The sequence below is a fragment of the Accipiter gentilis genome, chromosome 31 (assembly GCF_929443795.1).
Source record: "Accipiter gentilis chromosome 31, bAccGen1.1, whole genome shotgun sequence".
Lineage (NCBI taxonomy): Eukaryota > Metazoa > Chordata > Aves > Accipitriformes > Accipitridae > Astur > Astur gentilis.
Genome location: NC_064910.1, coordinates 3,704,198 through 3,725,219, shown reverse-complemented (window position 1 = coordinate 3,725,219; position 21,022 = coordinate 3,704,198). Strand labels below are relative to the sequence as shown.

General features: G+C 45.4%; 1 protein-coding gene across 1 annotated transcript in view; it reads left to right on the top strand.

The window, feature by feature from the left end:
* Positions 1-21,022, top strand: part of SH3RF3 (SH3 domain containing ring finger 3) — a 245,111-nt gene that overhangs the window by 138,171 nt on the left and 85,918 nt on the right. The window contains exon 2 of the mRNA XM_049834469.1: positions 16,465-16,740. Within this exon, the coding sequence (XP_049690426.1) occupies positions 16,465-16,740 (276 nt within the window). The remainder of the gene's footprint in view (positions 1-16,464; positions 16,741-21,022) is intronic.

Below are 21,022 nucleotides of genomic sequence, written 5' to 3'. Positions count from 1 at the left end.
TTTGTTCTATGGAGAAATTTGTATTTTTCGACTATTGAACCCATAATTTCTCATTCTTACCTGTGCAGGAAGACATTGATCTAGTAGCTACAGGATCTCACTAACTGAACACTCCTCCTATCTGTCTGGGGATTTTTATAGTCGCCAGGTTCTTGCAGGGCTAATGGCATGTTTAGTGCTCTAGAAGTATGAATCATTAGGTATTTCCTACACTGATATGCCCACAGGGATTTTAAAGCTACTGTCACACTGCATCATGCTTACATTGCCTTTATCTCCTGCTGCAGGACTTTTGCAGGTTGCATGAAAAAGCTGCAGTGGCATTCTTGCAAAGATTTGGGCATTGGTCATATCCAGAGCCAGGACACAGGTCAGGGTGCGCTGGGGCTCAGTGGTACCAAGCGTCTGCTTGGTTTGTCTTTGCCATGTGCTCTGGTTTGCATCAATCTTTAGGTCTGTGGTCAGAAAGAAGCTTTCTCCTCCACTCAGTTTGCAAAGTATTTGGTGATGTGTCTTTGAATTTCTCTTGGTACCTGTCATCTCATGGGGTAAGCAAGTCCTCTTACCAAGCTTTGCTGAGCTCCCTTCATCAGGAGCAGGACATCGGCCGTGCTTCTGCTCTCTCCTGCGGTCTTGGTTTACCATGTGAAAGTTACAGCTTCTGATCATTCCTACTTGGTGTTAAGTTCATGAGAGGGTTTGGGGAGGTGCTTTGTTGCCTGCGGTGAACTGGAGCACGTAGAAAAAGATGTCTGAGAAGCTGAGAAGTGTATCTATTGCAACATTTCTTGTTAGTGGCAGAGCACTAGACTCAGTGGTCATGTGAGGCTGCAGCGGTCTCAAAGGGGTCTCCGTCCATCATTTCTTGACCTTCCTCGTACTTGCCCAGATTCTCGATTTGCTCATACTTGCTTTGCTCCAGCCTGTGCCACTAGGCAATTACAGTTGAGTTATTGTTGTGCTGTAATGGACTTATGCATAATTTCTGAGCACAGACATATTCTTTCAAGTTCTGACTCCACAGAAACGTTCAAACCAGGATGTGGACAATTCCTTAGTTGAGGTTCTGGCAGGCAGGGGGATGAGGTGGTGAAAAGAAAGCAGTGGCATCATGTGGAAATTAAATTGCCTGCCTTTGAAATTCAGCACAGTAATTCCCATCTGCTCAAGTTGGGGGATCCAGCGCTCATTCTCGGACTTGGAGCTATCACTTACTCTCATACTGAAGCTGTGGGTTTAGGGTAGGGCTGAACCTATAGATCCCGTTTGGGGGCTGCTGCCGAAAATGGATGTTCTGGTTCCCATCTGAGCCCTCCCATCGGGTGTGCGGTCCTGTTGCCTTTCTCGTGCTCATCTCGCAGCCTGAGGAGCCAGCTCGGGGAGCTAAACCCACGGACACGTTACCCAGCAAAGATTGCCTGAAGATGGTACCATAAAACTGCACCCTTGGCCGGTTCTTTCTCAAGCCCTTTCTTGGAGGTCTCGTTGCTGAGAGAGTCAAGGGGGTCACAGCAGCCCCACCAAGGGAGACGTCTCCGAGAGACACCACTTGACCACGTAGCACTTGCTGCTATTTCACAAAATGTACTTGCAAACCTTTAGTCTTCAGAGCTATGCTGAGGCCACATGACAGATGTAACTATGAATAGCTTTTTGGAGGCGGTATGATAGAATAATTAGGCATAACGAGCAGGGAAACAAAGCTTAATTGGTTTTGATGTCATGGAAATACAGGATGTAGTCTTCTTCAGGGTACGTTTATATTTTTTCTGAGCAATACTTAACTCCATCCTTTACCCCTGTTTTGCAGCTCTCACGCTCCCATACCAGAATCCACTGTCCTGAAATGGTCACCTAAGTTTATCACCCAGTGAGAAGAGTTAGGGCAAGCCGGGAGCCTGAAGTGGTCGCTTGCTGAAGGAGGGGAGAGGGGAAGCCAACGTGCTGAATTAGCTGCTAGGGGAGTGTTGAGGATGGGGCAGTACATCTTACTTCTGCCCCTCTCAGGGGCCAAAGTCTCTTCTCCCTTTTGAGAGGTAGGACCTAATCCTTTCCTGAAGTTAAGTGTCTAAAATCTGTCTTTGAAAGGCAAAATGCTCTTCAGTTTTATAACACGGCCGGAGGAGAAGCCAGTGCTCCTATTTTATACAATATCCCAATGATTATAGCATTAGCTCAGGGTAGAGGCACAGGAGTTCAATTCTATTCTGAAAGGATTTGAAACCGTACAGAAGACGAGTAAGTAATAAAAATGTATACACCAGCACTATTTTGCTTTGTTGTTAAGTCTTTTTTATTGCTAATATGCAGTGTGCCTAATTGTAAGCCATTTCTTTACCAGCAGTGAGAACTATTTCAGTAAAAACAGTTTATTTCACCAAGTTAGAGCGCTGCCTTCTTAAAACTGAAAAAGAAATGCCCAGGCATCCCATTATTATTGGCTTGAATTATTTATAGCCTGTAGCATTTTACAAGACATTCAAAAAGCAAATGCATCCCATATTTTAAAAATTACGAGGTGGTAAAAGATGCATGCAATGCAGTATAGGATTGCTATCATAGCATTTCCCCTGGTGTCACTTGCCACGGAACTTGACTGTGCTGCCACAACAGTGACAATCAGGAATACTGTCATTATGGTCAGTGGGGGAGCTCTTGATTTATTTACATTCATGTAAGCAAAGTCAGAAGCAGGCCTTGGAAGACGTTAAGGTCATTGCATCTAGCGAGGTGTAGCTGCAGTTTTCGAAATGACTGCACGGCTTTGCAAGATGGGGTTTATGAGCTGGCTTTATATTAATAGCAAATATATGTGAAATATTTTCCCCTTTGTGGTTTACAGCCCCATCTTTTCTTACAGAAAAGCAGGGGTATTAGCTTTATTGTGCAGCTTTGTTGATGTCAGACACAGCTGCTGATGGTGCAGATGTGTAATTAACTGGGGCGAGATTTCAGTGCTGGTTGCTTCCCTCGGCCGTTTGGGTCCTGAGATATCTGAAAGTAAAGCTGAGCAACATCTCAAAAATTGTACCTGAAGTTTTACCGAGGAATCAAGTATTTACCAGGGAGAGTGTGGGTAGGGAAGGGTAGGAGTAGTGCTGAGACTCACCTTTTCCTCCAAAATCTCGGAGCATCAGCCGCCTCCGGATGAAGCCATCCCCGACTACACCTGGACTTCAAGGGGAATGGGAGGGAAGGTGTCGTGGTTGAACCAGACAGAAGGCACACTGGCGGCACTGAGCACGCCAAGCTGCTCCCACGTGCCCTGTCTGACCCGTGCTGACAGGTCGGTGAGCACCGAGGCCAAATCCTACGGCACAGCGTGCGCGGGGCTGCGGCTCCCAAAAACTCTGGAGCTGAGCGCGTCCGCATCTTTGGCCATGCTCTGTGGAGACATATCCGCGGATGATAGAGGAATATGTCAAATATGTCAATAATACATGAGAATATGATTGAGAGCATAACGAGTCTTTTGATACTCTTCGCCCTGGGGAAGAGTCAATCCTCAGAACAAGTGATCTGGCTGTAGCGACAGAGACCTTGACACCCAGACAGCAGGGCTGCTGCTTCATCACTCGCATACATCCTTGCAGATTACGCTGGGATTTTTCCTAGCTGTTTGGTTTTGTGGTTTTTTTCTTCTACTTCATTAGCACCAGTGCTTAACATTGGGTACTACGTGCTCCAGGTTAGCCAGAAATTCAAACACTTAGGTCATTAATATCAATGCCTATGCCAGAGGGCTGGTTACATCTCAAGCCTTTTTTGCCTTGCCTTTCCTAAAGACATTTTTCACCCAGATCAACAACTGGTGATTATCCAGTCTAAATCAGGATCCTATTATGTGAGGTAGAGGAGATTCTTTTGACTACTGCTGAAATGTGTGTAATAATAATAGCCATAGAGAGGAGTGAAATGGAGCACAAGCATCCTGTGTGTGACCCTTTAATTAGAAACCATGCAGAGTTCAAAATCCGAGGTGCTTCCAAACATGTGTAGTGTTCATTTTAATCATTCCTCAGAGTGCAGGAAGAAGCATCAATTAAATTCAGCATGAGAGAAACTGCTGGGAGTGGGTGCAGGAAATGAATTTTTTTAGTAGCGTTATGGTGATGATGATGCCGATGCACAGGGACAGCACTTTGAAAGCATTAACCTGAAAAGGGACCAAGGAGCCCCGTAGTATGTCAGCAAGCAGCCAAAGTGCTGAAAGATCCTTAAGGCATGACTTTGACCCATATTCTGTAGATAATCAACTTTCCTCTCCCCAAAGGGGATTCGGGAGAATGACATAAAAGCGTGATTTGCATTCTGAAGCCTCGTACCTTCCTTGATGTTTTCCTTGTCTGCTCCAACTACCATTGCTTCCTAACGTCAAACCAGGCGGAGGTTTGCTCCGGACTCGCGGCATCGGAGCGCGAGATGCTTTTTGACCTTTTCGGTACAGCGAGGCCGCAGGAGGCACGGGACAGCCCTCTCCTCCGACCACCCAGCGCTCATCAAAGCCGGAGCTGATTAAAACCCTTCTGGCAGTCAGCTGGCTAATGTGAGGGAAAGTGCCAGTCTGTCCTGTCAGTGGGACCGAGGACTTGAAAGCGATTCCTTATCGCCTTTGCGAAGAGAGCGCGTGTCAGTAAGTTGTAGCTAATGAGTCGTTTCAGAGCGAGGGATCCGCATGGGAGGACAAAGCGGAGGCAGCCTGCGGCCCCGCCAAGGAGGGGGCAAGGGTCCCGAAAAAAGAAGGTCTGCTTTTGGGGAAAATAACGACCACAGGGGCACTTTCGATAAACAGAGCTGAGACACCGTGATTTAAAAAAGCATGGATTTTTCCTTTTTAATGGATACCAGATATTTGAATATTACTAATCGCGGCAAACAGGGGGGAAATAATCTCTCCAAATTCCTGGCAAATAGGTCAGCACGTTCAGATGACATGAGCGTGGAGACCCCCGATGTGCTCTCACTTGAGAAGGTCCCTGACAGCGAAGGGATGAGGAGACTGCTCGCACAGCACAGCTGTGGATGAGCTAACGCTTCTCACACTGACGTTTGGAGCCAAGAATATTTCAACGTTAGCATCTCCTAATGCATTTTCATCTTGCTGGCTATAAAGCCTGTCCCGGTGCAAAAGAAACCTCTGTGATTTTCATGTAACTATAAGAAAAGAGCCATAGCTGTTTTTGTGTAACAGGATTTGTGTGGGCTGTTGGTAAGGGCACGCTGCTGATAAATAAGGTTCCGTTGTAAATATTCTCTAGTGACACGGGAATTTATCCACCTATTGAAGTTTACAACTGAGCTACCGAGGAAACATGTTCTTTAGCTCCGCTGTGTATGCAGCCCACAGTGCATTTATCAAACACCCTGTCAGTTCAGAGAAGGTACAGTTCAGGTAATACAGTATTTATGAAACTGTTAATACCACCTCAGAAAGTTCTCATCTAGTGTGTTTTTTAAAGCTGCCTCATGAAAACTTTGGACGAGGGGAAAGCAGAGGATATATTTTCAGTTTTATAGTGCAGGGCTCTGCTCTGTGGTCGCATGCAGTGAGGACGACACAACAGAAAGAGGTGCTTCCTAGGCACCACACTTACTAATCATAAAGCATTCAGTAAAAGCAGCGTAAGCGAATCAAACGCTATCTTTTGCAGAAGTGTTAGGGTTTAAGTAGGAATTTCAGATCCTCCCCTTCATCAGAAATAAGAATTATTTCCTCCTTCACCCGTTCACCTGTCTCAGTTTACAAGCCACCGTCAGTGTTAGCCAGGCAGGCTTTTTGGGTGGGCACTTCTTCATCCCACTCCCATATCAGAGAGTCTTCGTGGTCATTTGTCTTCTACCACCTCTCCCATATTCCCTGGAAACCCCGGCAGCAGCCCTGCTCGCTCCCCAGTAAAACCATCCTTGTTTCACCCTTCAAACCTTGCGATACTCTGACACCCTCAGAGACTCCTCAGCTCCTCAGCAAATGCGCATTTCTGTATGGAGGAATGATCCCAACGTGGTCCTTGAACAACCCTATGTCACCTCAGAAAGATAAATTTTTAAAAATCCTTCATTTTTAAATTTTTCTGTGTTGTTTTGTTTGGGCACTGGAGCCTGTGAGCTGCGGCTGCCAAAGCTGCTTTTGTTGTTTCGGCGGCTGATTTTCTTGATTCTTGGTGATTGATGATGGGAAAAGCTTTTGCACAACCTTTAACGTTTGCATGAAGGGAGGGAGGAAGAGAGGAGAAAGATTTTCCTGGTGTGCATTTATTTATGTTAAAAAAAAAAAAAAAAAAAGAAGTATTTTCTGCACCGGTGGCGATCCCAGCAAGATTTGCCGGAGTGGAGCTCCCTCTGTTGAGCTCTGGGAGCTTCGCCAGATGGCAAATAGAGCTGCCCGCTCCATTTTTGGGGTAGCTTCATCCCCAGGCCCTTTCTTACCCCTCTCCCCTCCCTGCGGTCCACCTGAGAGAGAAAAAATGGCAATGGAAAAGTCCTGGGAGTGGGACGTCTCTGAGCTGTGACCTGCCTGGTGTCTGCCAGGAGGAAACCCAGCTCGGATGAGTTGTAGCAGGACTGGACCATAAAGTCCTCTCTGGGGCCGAGGTGGGAGAAGGTTTCTGCTAAGGAAACGCTTGAGTCGCAAGGGAAGGAGCCAAGAAGAAAGACGTGGAAAGGCTGGAAGGCAAACCAAAGGTATCGGGCCGGGTAGCAGAGTTACAAAGGCACCACTGGAAAATGTAAGCTGTCCCCTTGCTTTGTCAGCTTCCACCAGGAAAGATCAAATGAAGCAGTTACAGCAGAGATTCACGTTATGGGCTTTTATGCAATACTTTTTAGTAGTTTCCCCCAAACGTTCTTTTTTCTTGCCGTGACCTACAGCATAAAGAATTGTGTAAAATTCCAGGGCTGTAAATGCTGCCATTGTGGAGGTGAAGGAGCCTGAAAAAACATAAGGCTCTCAAAATTGCACAGCGGGCTGACTTTTAACTCATTTCTTTTACCAAAAAACGAGCAAGGACTGGGTTCTGGCAGGCGGCTGGGAAAACCAGGTCATGGTCCTGACCGAAGCGGTGTCGTCTGGGGAGTAATCAGTGAGAGATTTCATGTTTCTTTAAAGGATTTAAGACACACTTCAAATGGAGAACACAAGGCAACCTTAAATACACAACTGCTATAGTGCCTTGAATATAAGGTTTTGTTTTGTGTTTCTCCGTAGCCTCGAGGGAGCTCCTATTTGTTTTACAGCGTCTCTCTTCGTGGCTCTGGCAGGCTAAATGTAGCCAACTTTGCTGTCTTTCCTCCTTGAACTGCTCAAGTAGCACATTGCAATGAGATTGCCCGTTCGAGTTGCAGCAGCAGATGGTTTTTGCCGTTACTTGTTTTCTTCTGCGTTAACGAACCGCCGGCTCCTGAAGCCCTCGCTCGGGATGTGCTTGGTGGCCCTTGCCTTGGCGAGGCAGGCAGTCGAGATGGATTTTGTCTGGTGGTTTCTCATGAAGCCACGTTGCATTCTTGGGTTAGAAGTCCTCTTGGCTACTGGTTGGGACTTTTTGTAGACCGACTCCTGCTCTGAAACGTCTGCGTGCAGCAGCCGGTCCATTCACCGGGATCCCTGCGCAGGATTATAAGGGTAAAATTTGGCCCTTAGGATCCAGTGACTGTTTTCTGCCTGAAAGGTGAAAATTTTTAGTTTCAGATTCTCAGAGCATAGCTAGGCTCTGTAAAGGCTATGGCCAGCACATGAGAGATCACTAAATATTTTCCTTGGTAGAGGCTGCCAGCCATTCAGCTTTGTTTCAGAGGAGATTAAATATAAGATAAAGCTCTATATTGTGTAGGAATTTTCTATACATCCACGCCGCTTTATCAAGATTAACTGGATTAAAGCGGTTTAACTGAAACCAGAATTTGACCTACAATGCCAGCAGTGTGTTGACAGTACCACTTATTAAAGAGCAGAGAGTCTGGAAGCTTTCGGGTTTTGCAGAACATGAGGGACTTTGTGCTGACACGGTTAAACAGCTGGCTGGTGTTACCCCCGGATTCTCTGGGCAGCGATAGCTGTGAATTCACTGCTAGAAATCCAACCTGACCCTGAAAATCACATGTTGTTTAAGAGGAGTGCGTGTAGTTTGAGAATACTTTGCTTTAAACAACGTGTTGCTAGGAAAAAGAGATCTTTGAATGTGTAAATATTGATAGATGCTGAGTGGCGGGCTGAAGCAGTGCGAGATGTGCAGAAGGTGTGAAGCTATTTTAGCTGGGATTGCGAGATTGGATGAGCTCAGCATGGGATGGTCTTGCATTCAAGTTTTTAAACTTCCTAAGAGAAATGGTGTTGAACTGTAAAACTGAGCTCTTATTTTGGTCAAGCGGAGAATCCCAAACATACCTATGTGACAAGCTGTGTAGTGGAAATCCTGCTGTTTCTTTCTCAGTTGTGCTGCAGGCAAAAACTGCATTTGCCAAGGGAAAGTTTAAAACATTCTTTAATCTCAGCGCGTACAAAGATGGACCTTATAAGGTAAAAATGCAAGTTGGGCCTGTTTGCCGTATAAACTACAAAATAACCTTCGGAGACGCTGTTCTCTTTAAAGAGCGGTTTATGCTCCATTTGCCCATTGCTGAAGAAGATTAACAGCATCCTTTGCTGTTCTGGGGTGATGAACGTCGTTGTTTCCCGTTCTTTGGGGAGCAATGCCGACGCGCTAGAATGATGCTGTACCTGCTCGCCTTCATTTCGTCTCCGTCTGCTAAGCGATTCCCGTGGTATCTTCATGCTAATTGCAAAAGTCACTTCTGGAAATGGCAGATAGGCTCCTAAGCTGTTTGGGCACTTCCTCTCCATGTATAAAGACCCTCTCTTGGGAGGGCGTAGAGGTGTTCCCAAGACCTCCCAGCACCTCAGAACAGTTTCGGAGAAGGATTTCACCTCCTACTCCAGGTAGGAGCTGTGCACGGCTCGTGTGTGTTGTCTGCACGTGTCCTCAGGTGTCACAAGGACCTCAGCGCTCCACAGCACCGTCAGCCAAGATCTAACTGTTATGTCCAAGTCCTTAGTTAAATAAAAGAGTAGAGCTTTATTTAAGAGGTTTTATTTTTATTGTAATTAATCACTATTTATATGGCACTATATATAAGCATGACACTATAAATAAGCATGACACTTTCCAGGGTATATAAAGTATTACGTTCAGTTTTCATTCTTCATGGTGCTGTTTTGATTGTCGGCTTAACTGCTTTGATTCTCAAAGTTGATTTCAGAAAGGTTGTACCTGCAAACTGTGATTTTTCAGGCTTCTACTGATGGTTCACACAGAGCTGACTAAGAGCACGTGGCTGGTTTTTGTCTTCGCTACTTTGTGCAAAATTAGATTCTTTTGGATTAATTTTTCATATTACTAGCTTTCTGTGAAAGCAAATGCTGCAGTGTCACCATCGTGATCTGTCAGACCAGTGGCCCAGGGGCAATAGTGCTTCTGAATCACTGTACGTAAGACAAACCGTCTTACGTGGAAGACAAACCACTTTTTAAGAGTTTTTGTGGTGAGATGCAACAATGATTTATGATCCTGAAAGTTCCTCTCAAGGACAGAAGCCGCTAAAACCTCTGCAGGTCACAGATCTGGCAGTGGTACACATTTGTTATAACGGCGCTGGCTAAAGTTTACCCCGGCCCCTTGTTTCTTCAGCTCGTTGCACGTGCAAGCGCTCTCTCTCGCTCCCTAGGGCTGACTAAGAAGGGATCCATCCACACTCGTGATTTTAAGTCGCTCTCGGCTGATTCGAATGGGTGCTTTCCACGCCACGATCCGGGTGCAGTCCTGCTGATGGATGCTCCATCATGCAACCCCCGTCCTCACTGGCACAGCTGCTGCCATTTCTGCGGAGCCGTTACGGATGGCAGGGTACCATATGCTGAAGTGTCGCTCAGCCTGCTCACGGGGCGCTTCCTACTAGTTGGAAGACGTAAATGCAGCCCCGTGCATCGCCACCGAATCTCCGCTTGCGTAGATTGGGAGATTCAGAGTAACGTGCGACGCTTCAGAGTAATGAAGCAAAAAATTAACAGTATGTGTTTTAATTATTAGTTATGCTCTGTAGTAATAGTTTGTGTTCAATTATAGTTTACCACTGAGCTGTGCATCCTTTTCATTATTTTTTCCTTCCTGTGTCTTTTCTTCTTTATTGACTTTTGATTTGCGTTGGATGTTTACACTTGATAGTACTTCATGAAGGAGATAAATGTGTATTCATTCATTCAGAGGAACAGGCTCCTCAGATATGTATTTGGAGGATGGGGTATATGGAGATGTTGGAGAAATTTGAAGAACTGCAACAAGCGACATGCCAGTGTGTTTTGCTAAAATGACTGAAGTACAGTCTAAAAAAAAAATAAATTACTGTCCCTACTAGTGCTCTTATCAGGCTGTTCCAGCAGTGTGTTCTGAGGCTGTTTGGCTTCGTCCATTCCTGCTCCACCTCTAGCTCTGACTATGAACAAGACCCATGAAGCAGAAAGAAGGAGGAGTTAAACACTCCTCCACCTTCTGCATTTCCCCAATTCCTTCATCCCTTCATCCCCCTGAAGCGGGGGTCAGGTGAGGGTACCTGCCTCTCACGGGGGGTCCCCACGTGCGGTGGAAGCCCTTGCAGCAAACAAGCTGAGGTTTCCCTTCTTAGCACAGCTTGAGCTGCACAAGGCAAGAGCTGGGGCGAGGGAAATTACCCTTCAGCGTTAACGTGGCTTTCACGCGGCAGAAAAACAATCTCCTGCTCTGCTTTTGCAGAGTGGGGTTGTAGCCAGAGCCTCAAGAGGTTTCTTGGGTTTCAGGAGTCTGAACGCAAACTCGGTTTGAGAGAAGGGTTGGATCGTAGCATTTCTGCCTGCATTTAGTCGCTGGAGGCCTTCCCCCTCTGTGTTTTATTTTTGACTTCTTATATAATGCAATGTATTGATGTCAAGGAATGGTCTTGGACTTTCCTCCTGTGTGTTTGTGAGCCAGCAAATCCGGCCAGCCTGTCTGATGATTTTCCACCTGGGGCTTTGATGCTGTCTTTGGTGTACACCCTCCCTCGATGTGCAGAGGCACAGAAACAGAAGGCACGCTCATCTTAGACATCCAGGCTCTGTTTGCTCTCTCGAGAAAAACTGGTTGCATGGGGAAGCTTTTATTTTCCCTTCCCAAACGGTGTGAAGTAGGAAAAGCATGTTTTGTAGGCACTTATTTTGGGCAAGCATCAGACCTTTTTCGAAGTAGTGACCTCCTTCACTAACTATTGCACGCAGGAGCTGGCAGGCTTTGACCCAAGTTGGAGCATATTTCGTTGCTTTCGAGCATATTGGGAAAATGTCTCTTTTCTGCAGCTTTTGAAAACTTAAGCCCTACTCTACCTGTGCAGCTTACACTCTACAAAGCTTTCTACGGGGAGAATTTATTTGAAACAAGCATGTCTGGTTTTTTTCCCCCTCCTTTTGTTCTTCAGGATACGTAATGAAAAATTCTCCAGCGTTGCCACTTAATTGCTTCATGGCTGTTGTTTGTCAATTTGCCAGCAGGTTTCTGCTTAACTGCTGCCATTTGACATTGCTGAAACATAAATGCAGAATGATTGAGTTGCCAACATATCATTGAGTCTTCTGCGAGGGGGGTTTTCAGCATATTAACGCTTCAGGCTTTTACGTCAGTATTGATTGCTGAAATAGAAAAGAAACCTTTGGCAGTATTCAGCGCCGTGCCAACGCGCATTTACTGGCAGGAAAAAGAAACTGGCCGTTGCCATTGACTGTGACTTCATCCCTTCCTTCCTTCCTTCCTTTCTTTCTTTCTTACATTCTTTATTTCTATACACACCCACACGGAGTTTTGAAATCTAATACACATCATAGACGAATTCCAGCTAACCTAACAATAAATCAACAGGACAAATCGATTTCTTGATACAGCCAGATGCGGAGGCCGTTTAATTTTGCAGCCGCCTGCATTATGCCCGACCAGATTTCGTGGCAGCTGAGGAAGGGGAGTGATGGCAGACACCCGTCAGACCAGGAACGCAGGTCGAGAGCTGACGTGGAAAGGGGATGGTGGGCTGGGGGTCTCCGCCGAGCTCCTCGCGGGGCAGCCAGGCTGTCCCCGCCGCGGTCCCCCAATGCAGGGATAGCCGTGGTGGAACCGGGCACAGTGGGAAGAGGAGCAGCACGATGCTGCTGGGAAAGGGAGTTTTCCTCCCGGGAAATAGTATTGCAGAAGATCCCGAGATGAGGCCCCACGGCTGAGAAGGGGCTTTGGCTGAGGAGCAGGGATGGAGGGGAGGGGGTAGCGTGGTGGCTGGTGGAGAAGGACGGTTTGCTCTGCTGAAGCAGGGAGCAAGAGGAAGGTGCAAGCACTCCTGCAGTTGCTGGAGGAACATCTCTATGTGCTTATCGCCGCCCTCCACCAAAACCGTTGCCTGGCTCTGCTTTTCTTTAGTCTGATCCCTTGGATGACACTTTGCAGCCCGTTATAGATGGGAGGGTTTTGTAAGAAGGACCACCTGGGCATGCTGCAGATGATGATGTCTGACTGAAGTGTCGTTGCGTGGAAGAAGGAGCTGAGGGGAAATAGGACAGGGCATGGGGCAGAGATTTTGAACAGAAAATGGGAAAGCCGTGCTCCCCGGCAGCGCCTGGGGGGTTTGCATGTGAGTCAGACATCAGTCCTGGCCAAGCCCCTTCCCTTCGAATTGGGGGGAGTCAAGTGAAGAAAAGGGGGGTGATTAGGCCAGAATTGCACTGCACAAAGATTTGACAAAGAGGGAAATAATCATGGGAAGATTTCTAAGAATTACCTTACTGTTGATGGAGAGTGGCATTACAACTAGCAAACAGCAGCAGTGATCGTTTTTCTTCTATTTCTGAAATATGCTTAATGCTGCCTCCTTTCAGATACAGTTAAGAGGAGCTTTCTGAATCTGATTTGCTTTTCACTTACGGATTAACCAAAGGTAGGAACAATAATGGGGAACTTCCCAAAATCTGCTTCTTAGGGACCAGGATTCATTAATATAATCTGACCATGGAAAGTCCACTGAAAGCTGGACCTTTTGGCCAAAAGATATCAGCAACGAAGCTTCAAGAGTTTATTTTGGGGGTTTTTTGGTAATTGTGATACTGAATTTCTCTCTTTGGTTGATTGGAGCAGACGCTTAGAGATTTAGAACAGGAAATGTAGCTTTATTTGAAAAGGGTTAGAGGACTCTGTTATTTCTTTACCTCTGCCTGGACCACAGTAAATGCAAGCTTTACCTGGGATGCTTAAATCAAAATGGGTACTTCTGGCCTTATGGAAAGGCGAGGAAATCTCCCAATTGCAGTAATTTTTCAATACGACGTTGTCTTTTCACGAAACAAGTTCAATTTAAAAAATGCCTCTACAGGTATTTTAGTTGAAAAGCTGTGGCTCAGAATTAGAAAAGCTGTAGCTGACAATTGAAACATTTTATTTCGGAAGCACCTTCCCCCGGCAGTTGTAGTGTAAGTACCTCATGTGCAAATCTTCTTTGTGTAGGACAGTCCCTGGGTGACACGGTCCATTACTGAGCCCGTGACAGAGACCAGGAACACAAGCACCTAAACTGCAAATTCCCTGGGGTGCCACATTAAGGTCTCCAAATAAAACAGTGCCAGATTTCAAGTGAAAAGTTTTGTCTTGCAGTTTGTTTTGCTTAAAAGTCTGCTTTTTCATCAGGTGAAGGTACAAACAGGCACCTGAATCATCTGCTAGCCAGCTCAATTAATTAGCAAGAAAAGCCCAGCATGTGTTGCGTAGAAATTTCATTGATGATGTGTGAGGCTGAATAAAATCCAGTTTCTTTTCCCATAGTCCTGGGGACTGTTGACTTTTTACACAGTAAAATGAGGCTTGGGAAGAGAAAGTGGTTAAAATGTAAAGAAAGTGATCCGACCTTGAATTGCTACAAAGATCTTGGGAATAGCAAGGCTGGCTCCAGGATAAGTGATACGGAGCAGGTTTGCCAGGCGTGTGCCTGGATCAGCAGCGGTTCAGTGCGCACCTGGCAGAAGTCTTACTCGGCGTTTGATAAATTGTGTTCTCCCAGCATGAGTTAAAGTAATGAATCTTTTCTTTCTAAATTACAACAAGGCTCTGTAGTCTTTCAGCTTAATATTGTTTTTCTGGTTTCAAATAGGTAGTGCAATCTATGCCTTACCTAAGGAGTTTGATGGTATTGTATGCTTAATCTTTTAAAGCACTAGGGAGGGAAGCAGAGCTTTGGTGTCAAGGGAAATAACCATCCTGGCAAAGAGAAAAATATCAGTCGGATGTTGCCACTGGTTTGGGAGAGACTGTTTGATGCTTGCTCTGTTAGCCGGCTGTTGATTTTCTTTTCTGTTTTCACACTTTTTTTGTTACATTTGAAGATGCTTCCAAAATGCTGGCCTTTAATGGGGTACCTTCATTCAGATGTGGCAAAATCCGAAAGAATAGAGAGAAAAAAGAGAAACTGCAAATTGGTAATGAGAAAACCAAGACCCGGGGACACATCTGAATGAAATTAAATCCCCATCCAGACAACACAGGTAGTGCTCTGCAGAGCCGTGCCTGTTTGCCTACCTCCTTCCCTGTGTGCTGTAGGCAAGAAGATCTGTTGCACGTGCTTTCCGAGACCTGCACAGCTACTAAAGCCTTTCCTAATAAAATGAGTAAGTTAACGCCTGCGTGTGAAGGCGCGCTCAAGAAACTTACTTTTTGAACAGCGTGGTATCTGCCTGCCGCAGCGACCATCTGGCACCCAGAAGCAGCCGGCAGAGGCTGCGGACGATGGGCCGGTGCTTCTCCTCCTCCTCCTGCCAAAAGGTGCAGGTGTAGGAGCGTAAAACCTGCCCCACCGGAGCAGGTCCATTTAACGCACCCGTCGGGATCGAAAAATGCCTCTGCTTGTTGCTTTAACAAATACCATAAAAAGTCATCCCAGCGTCTCATTTTCTGGCTGGGGTGGGGAAATGGAGTGTTTCTCCCTGCGGAAAGCATCCGAGTGCTATTCTTACACACAGGAATGTCATCCAGAAGTACAGGCATAAAAAACACCTGAGGGAATACCAGGGTGTTTTATTAAACATACCTTTACTTTTTCATTGTTCCTGTAGGACACCCCATTGACAACCCGTGTACAGAGCAGGGAACAGCCTACTCGTAGGCGTAGATATGCAATAGAAAACTATGTCATTTTTATAAATACATCTCTGAAAAAAAGACTCCTAGGAAAGGTTGACTTTACAGAACCTTTTCAACATCCCCTGTGGTATGTGCTGCTACGTATTTGCGCTGAGGCTTGCAAGCTGAGTCTTAGCGCAAGCTAAATAAAATAAAAAATGGGATAGGATAATACAGCGATACACCTTTTCTCCCCCAGTATGGGTTAAAGAGCTATTATAGGGCCAAAGCAGCAGGCAGCTGTGTCCAACACAGTTACCCGCTGCTCTGTGGGATTCTGCAAGGAGGGAGCAAGTATCCAGGGAGAGCAAGGCCAAGGGCTGCATAAACCAATACTCCCTCCAAAAAATTGTCCATGCAGTCGCAGCCGGGGTGAGATAATCTTGCACTGGGCCAAAGTGAACTCTGGGAAGTATTCTTCACAATCAAGTAGTTTCCATCAAATAGGTTTCTTATTTCTATCACACCAAACTATTCACTTTTTAGGCTTTTTTGCACTTGTGCTGTGATTTTTGTAAAGTTTGTTTCTTTCTTTTAATGAGAGTGAAAGCCTCAGAGCTGTTTTTAGTTCTAAAAGAAAGATTTGAGGCATTCTGCCTATTCCACTTTTCCACAGGGACATTAATTCATAAGCAACAAAGAATATTGTAACTGTTTACAGTAGCCCTCAGTGAACAGCGTGAGACTTGGGGATTTTGAAAGAAGTAAGAGTATTTGGTTACAGAATCAAAAGCTAAACTAAAAGCTTCAAACTCAAAAATGTTTGGAGTTGCTCTAACAAACACAGTGAAAAATTTTCAACTTCCCAACTTTTAGAACCGCGTGAATCTTCAAGCTTGTTATGTTTTGTTTATCTTCTGAGCCTCAGAAACCAAAGCAACCCTGAAGGTCAACATGTCTAATATTTTACCCTTAGACGTGTCGAGTTTTACTTGTTTAAATACATAGTCCTGCTTACACAGGATATTTTGCAAATTAACAGATGCTGCTTGATGGCGTAAGAGGCACCATGGGTTTTAGCTGAGCTTCAGGAGAACTGCAATGCCTCCTCTGATGTAGCACACCTACCTTATCGGTCTTACCATCGTGTGCATCCTAGTTTTCCTGTAGAGTCCAGGGTATAGTGTTGTGTAGCACTCAGCTGCAGTCGTTGGGGTAATTTGGTCACGGATGACCAGTTTGCCTCTAGCTGAAAGTGACTTTAAGAAGGAAATTGGCGCTGGCTCAAGTTTGCTTAAAGCTGTTGCATATTTTGTTTCCCCAGAGCGTTTCGCAGCTTCCCTATGGCAAAGCCCTCTACACGTATGAGGGGAAAGAGCCCGGTGACCTCAAGTTTAACAAGGGAGACATCATCATACTGCGGCGGAAGGTGGACGAGAACTGGTACCATGGGGAGCTCAATGGGAACCACGGCTTCTTCCCCGCCAGCTACATCCAGTGTATCAAGCCCCTTCCGCAAGCTCCACCTCAGGGCAAAGCACTTTACGACTTTGAAATGAAGGATAAAGATCAAGACAAGGATTGCCTGACCTTCACCAAGGTAGGGGAATAGTTCTGTTTTGGGGGTTTTTTTAAGAAAAAAGCTTAGAAAGCTGCTTCTGTAGGGATGGATGGGGCACATGGGGTGCTGGCAGCCGAGTGTGGAGCACAGCGGTGCTGGGACCGGTGGGACATCTGCCTGGCAGCTCTGCCAGGGACCCCCTGCTCTCCCTTTGTTTCTTTCAACTGGTCTCTTGGATGAGAAAGTGAAAATCCTTGAGCTCAGACAGCCCAATGGGGACAGGCTGACGGGGCTGAATTCCCTTTATTAAGCGGGACGTCCCCTCACGTAACGTGCTGAAGGGCATTGACTTCTCCCGACTTGTAAATAAATCCTCCTCCCTCCCCGGTGGCCCTGCGATGTCCCGCACGCCAGCTGAGCTGCGGGACTGGCTGGGTGTGAAGCCATCCCTCGGGGCAAGCCCCTCGTTAGCATCCTTGGGAAATTGCTCCCATTTTGTCTAAAGGAGAAGCCAGCGAGATAGCTCATAGCAGGTACAGCCAGGTTGGTATACAGCTGGTGAAACTCAACAAGTAGAACTGGCGACACGGTTTCTGAGAATATTTTTCTGTCTAAAAAGCATGCATTTCGTCTGCATTGAAATGTTCTGCAAGAATGACTCAATTTCAGAAAAAATCTAATGGAAATGTGTCTTCTAATGTTCCTTATTGAATCAGATGTTTCAGTGTTTTAAAATGCCATTCAGCTGCAAAATGTATATTGCATCATACCATCTACCAATTAGCAGTTGAAATACGCTATCGTCATATATCACAGTATTTCCTATTTTAAGAACATAAAGAGATTAAAAAGCAGACATTTAAAAAACAGTCTTTGGGGTTTTTTAAACCAAAATGTTTAATAAATTCCAGTTGGAATGAGAGAAAACTGAGATATTGTAATTTCCTTTGGATTTAAAATGTCACGTTTTCCCTTTCTCCCCCACCTCCCCACCTGCTTTCTGTCTCCCCCTCCCCTCCCTAGCAATTTGTGTTGACCTTAGATGGGCTTCATGGATATCAAGAAACCCACAGTAAAACAAAGCATATCCCCTAATGTTAATTTATGGCACTGAATGCCATGGAGAACCTGTTCGTTGTCATCTTCTGTTTTATTTCAGCTGTCTGTGGTTGTTATAGTATCACATAAGGTAATAACAGTTATGCTGGAAATGAATATGAAATAGATGATAAAAATATCCTTCACCAGGATTTTACTGACCTCCTCTTTTGAGGCTACCTATTATGGCTGAATGAATTATTTGCAGCATATAATTTTCTCACCAAATGTAACATCTTTTTCACTCGTTCAACATTTCTCAGCAGAACGCAATTTCCTAGAATGTATACTTTCTCATACTTATTTAACAAAAGATTTGTAAGCACTTTTGCTCCATAGCAAGCGAAGCGTTTGATTGCAAACACCGCAAACCCTGCCACTGCCCAGCCTCCCTGCAGCTGTGAATCTCTGCGAGAAAGTGGGCTGCTTAGGGAGAAGTAGCAGCCACGCACTAACAGAAAGTTAGCCAGAAGTTACCTTTGAGATCCTATCAGTAAATATATATATTTACTGGCGCATTGTTTTCCTTGCTGCTTGCACAGAGGTACAATGGTGAATTCTCTGAGAAGCAATCTTGTCCACTTAAGGTATCCATTGCTTGCTCGATCTAAGAAATTGAATAGGTATGGTGGGCAGCTGTGGTCTTTTTTCTTAGAGCCAGTCCTGTCCTAGACTTTTGTATTTGATATATTTGGTGCCATATATTAGTATACCTCCTTTACAATAACTGTCTTTGTATACTGATAGTTCTTATTTTCTCGGCTGTCCAATGCCATTCTCACATGGAGCATTTCTTTCTGCTGTATCGCTCTAGTCTCAATCCCTCAATTTTCCTTTATTTCACCCCTTGTGTTACTGTCTGCATCCTTTTATCCCTGATGACTGTGTTTTCCCCAAGGGGGTTTGGTTTCTCTTCTACTGCTATTTTCTTCTTTAGCTCCTTCCACTACACGCACTGTCACCCTGTAACTGTTTTTTTGTCTTGTCTATTGTTCTCTCTGACAGCGAATAATCTATTTTTTATCTCAGGACTTTACCGTCATGTTTTCATCAGTTTTCTCAATGCTAATTTTAGCTGTCACCTGCGCTGATGAAGGTTCCTGTTTAGCCCAGATTTTAGATCATCTGCTGATGCAGTCAGTTCCCCTGCACAGAGTCATGAGCACTGCGTTGCTGTAGATGTGATTTGTCACTTGGAGCAATATTCATCATTTGAATGTCTCAGTTTGCATCTGAAGGTGCTGGACCTGATCTCAATTTCATTTACTCTATTTGTTCTTTCCTCAGGTAGAGGGGTTGCATCAGCATACCATTTATACAAACTGGTATAACCTGTTTGTGTCCTGCAACTCATTTAACGCTACCAGACACTTGTAATTGAATTTTACTTATATAATAAAGAAGACTTTTCCTCTGAAGAGAAACTAAAAGAAGGGAGCTCAGACTTAGGGATCTTCTGTAACATTACGTTTTGCTGCTTTTCTGCTGGACCTTGCTTTTTTCCATCCTCTTTGTTACGATGCAGTCTGAATATCTGTTGGTGCAGTAAAAGAAAACAAAGGAAGGATATTAGGGTTTTCCTCTTACTAAGGGTTAGGCTTTTTTTCTTCCAAATTAAAATGTCCTTTTGCTCGAGAGGTGGATTGCAAGAAAATGAAGTCTGCTTTATGCTGATCTTCATGAGCAGTGCTGCAGACGGCTTCTGCCATTTACCCGTTTTCATCTCCTCTAGACACAACACTCTCCAGATAAAAGGCCAAAGATAAATCAAATAGAATAATTCTGTATGTGTAAGTATAAAACCGGAAGGGACAGAGAAACCTCTGTCTTGAGTATCCAGTGCAACAAAGAAAGCTCCAGCCTGTCATTTTCTTACACCATGAGGACTGCTCCCCCTAATTCCTCCTCCCAAAGCAGCCGTATGTACAGGTATAGGGTCCCACCACTGTTCCCTCCTCTGCAGTGCCTACAAGAAGACCAAACATCCCAGAGCTGCAACTTAACGTATTTTTCCTCAGTGTTTAGCAGTGATCAGCCAAATCAGTTGGTTAGCAGTTATTTTGCTCTCTGTAACGGTGGGTTCCAGCCTCGATTCAGCTTCGCACCAGTTTAACTCCAGCAGCTTCGGAAGTGTTATTTCTGATGTTCACTAGCATGGTTGCAGTCAGCGTGTGGCCTGCAGACTCTCAATGTATGCCCTTGGGATATACTCGTTTAACTCAGCTTTCTAATGTCTCCTTATGTGATATCCCAGCATGAGCCTGGGCTCCCGCTGTCTCTGGTTTAAAAAATAACCCGTCCTCCCTTGGGCTACGTGCTCTCTGGTAGAAGCCATGCGCAAGAAGACTCTGCTCTTAGCTATAATGGTGCAAAACTGGAGGAATCGCATTATTGTCTGTCTGCGCAGTTACTCCAGGCTTAGACCGAGTCCAAATTCAGCCCACAGTTTTGTTTTGGTGTTGGACCACCCTTTGCGTGCATGAGTTCACGTGGCCCTTTGAAGGCTCAGTGGTAGATGACTCTCAAACCTGTCAAGGTAACGTCAACTCTTGCCCGTGCTTTACGGCTCATCGCATTTTTAATCACACCGGCTATTCCCTTCATTTTCCAACACTTTTATCCCCAGCCCACAGCAGCGTTTAACAAGCCTTGTGCCAATCTTGGAGCCGTCACATCCAATACTGGTTCCCGGCTGCGGAGCGGCATCCCAGTCCCTTAGCGTTCAACTCCAGCAGCATTTGCTGGTCTCAGAGGGACCGTCCCAGCGGTAGCTGGCGATTGGGATTCTCGCGCCAGCTGGCGAGTGTTGTCGTTGGGCGCACTGAGCACCGCGCGGTGCCATCCTGCCATCGCTGACATCTCCCCAGTGCTCTAGATGGAGTTGTTATCTCTGCAGAATAGCAGGCGCATCTGCTTTGTATTGCTTCATTAATGGCCGTTAATGACTAGAGTGAAAGTCAGGCTGTGAATCATGACTGTTACAGGACACAATTTTGTGCTGTTTTCGCAGCAAAAGGGGTCATTTCTCCATCAATCAGATTGCTTTTTAAGTGATTTATCTTTGACTACCTTTCTGATAATGGTTATAAACTGGAACTGCAGGTCCCACGTGCCTGTTGCGAGGCTGCCCGGTCCTGATGAATAGAGAGAGATGTGAGCGAGTAGGAGAGAGCAAATAATTAGAGACTTTAGCAACAGGCATAAAAAGAGCATGAGGTACCTT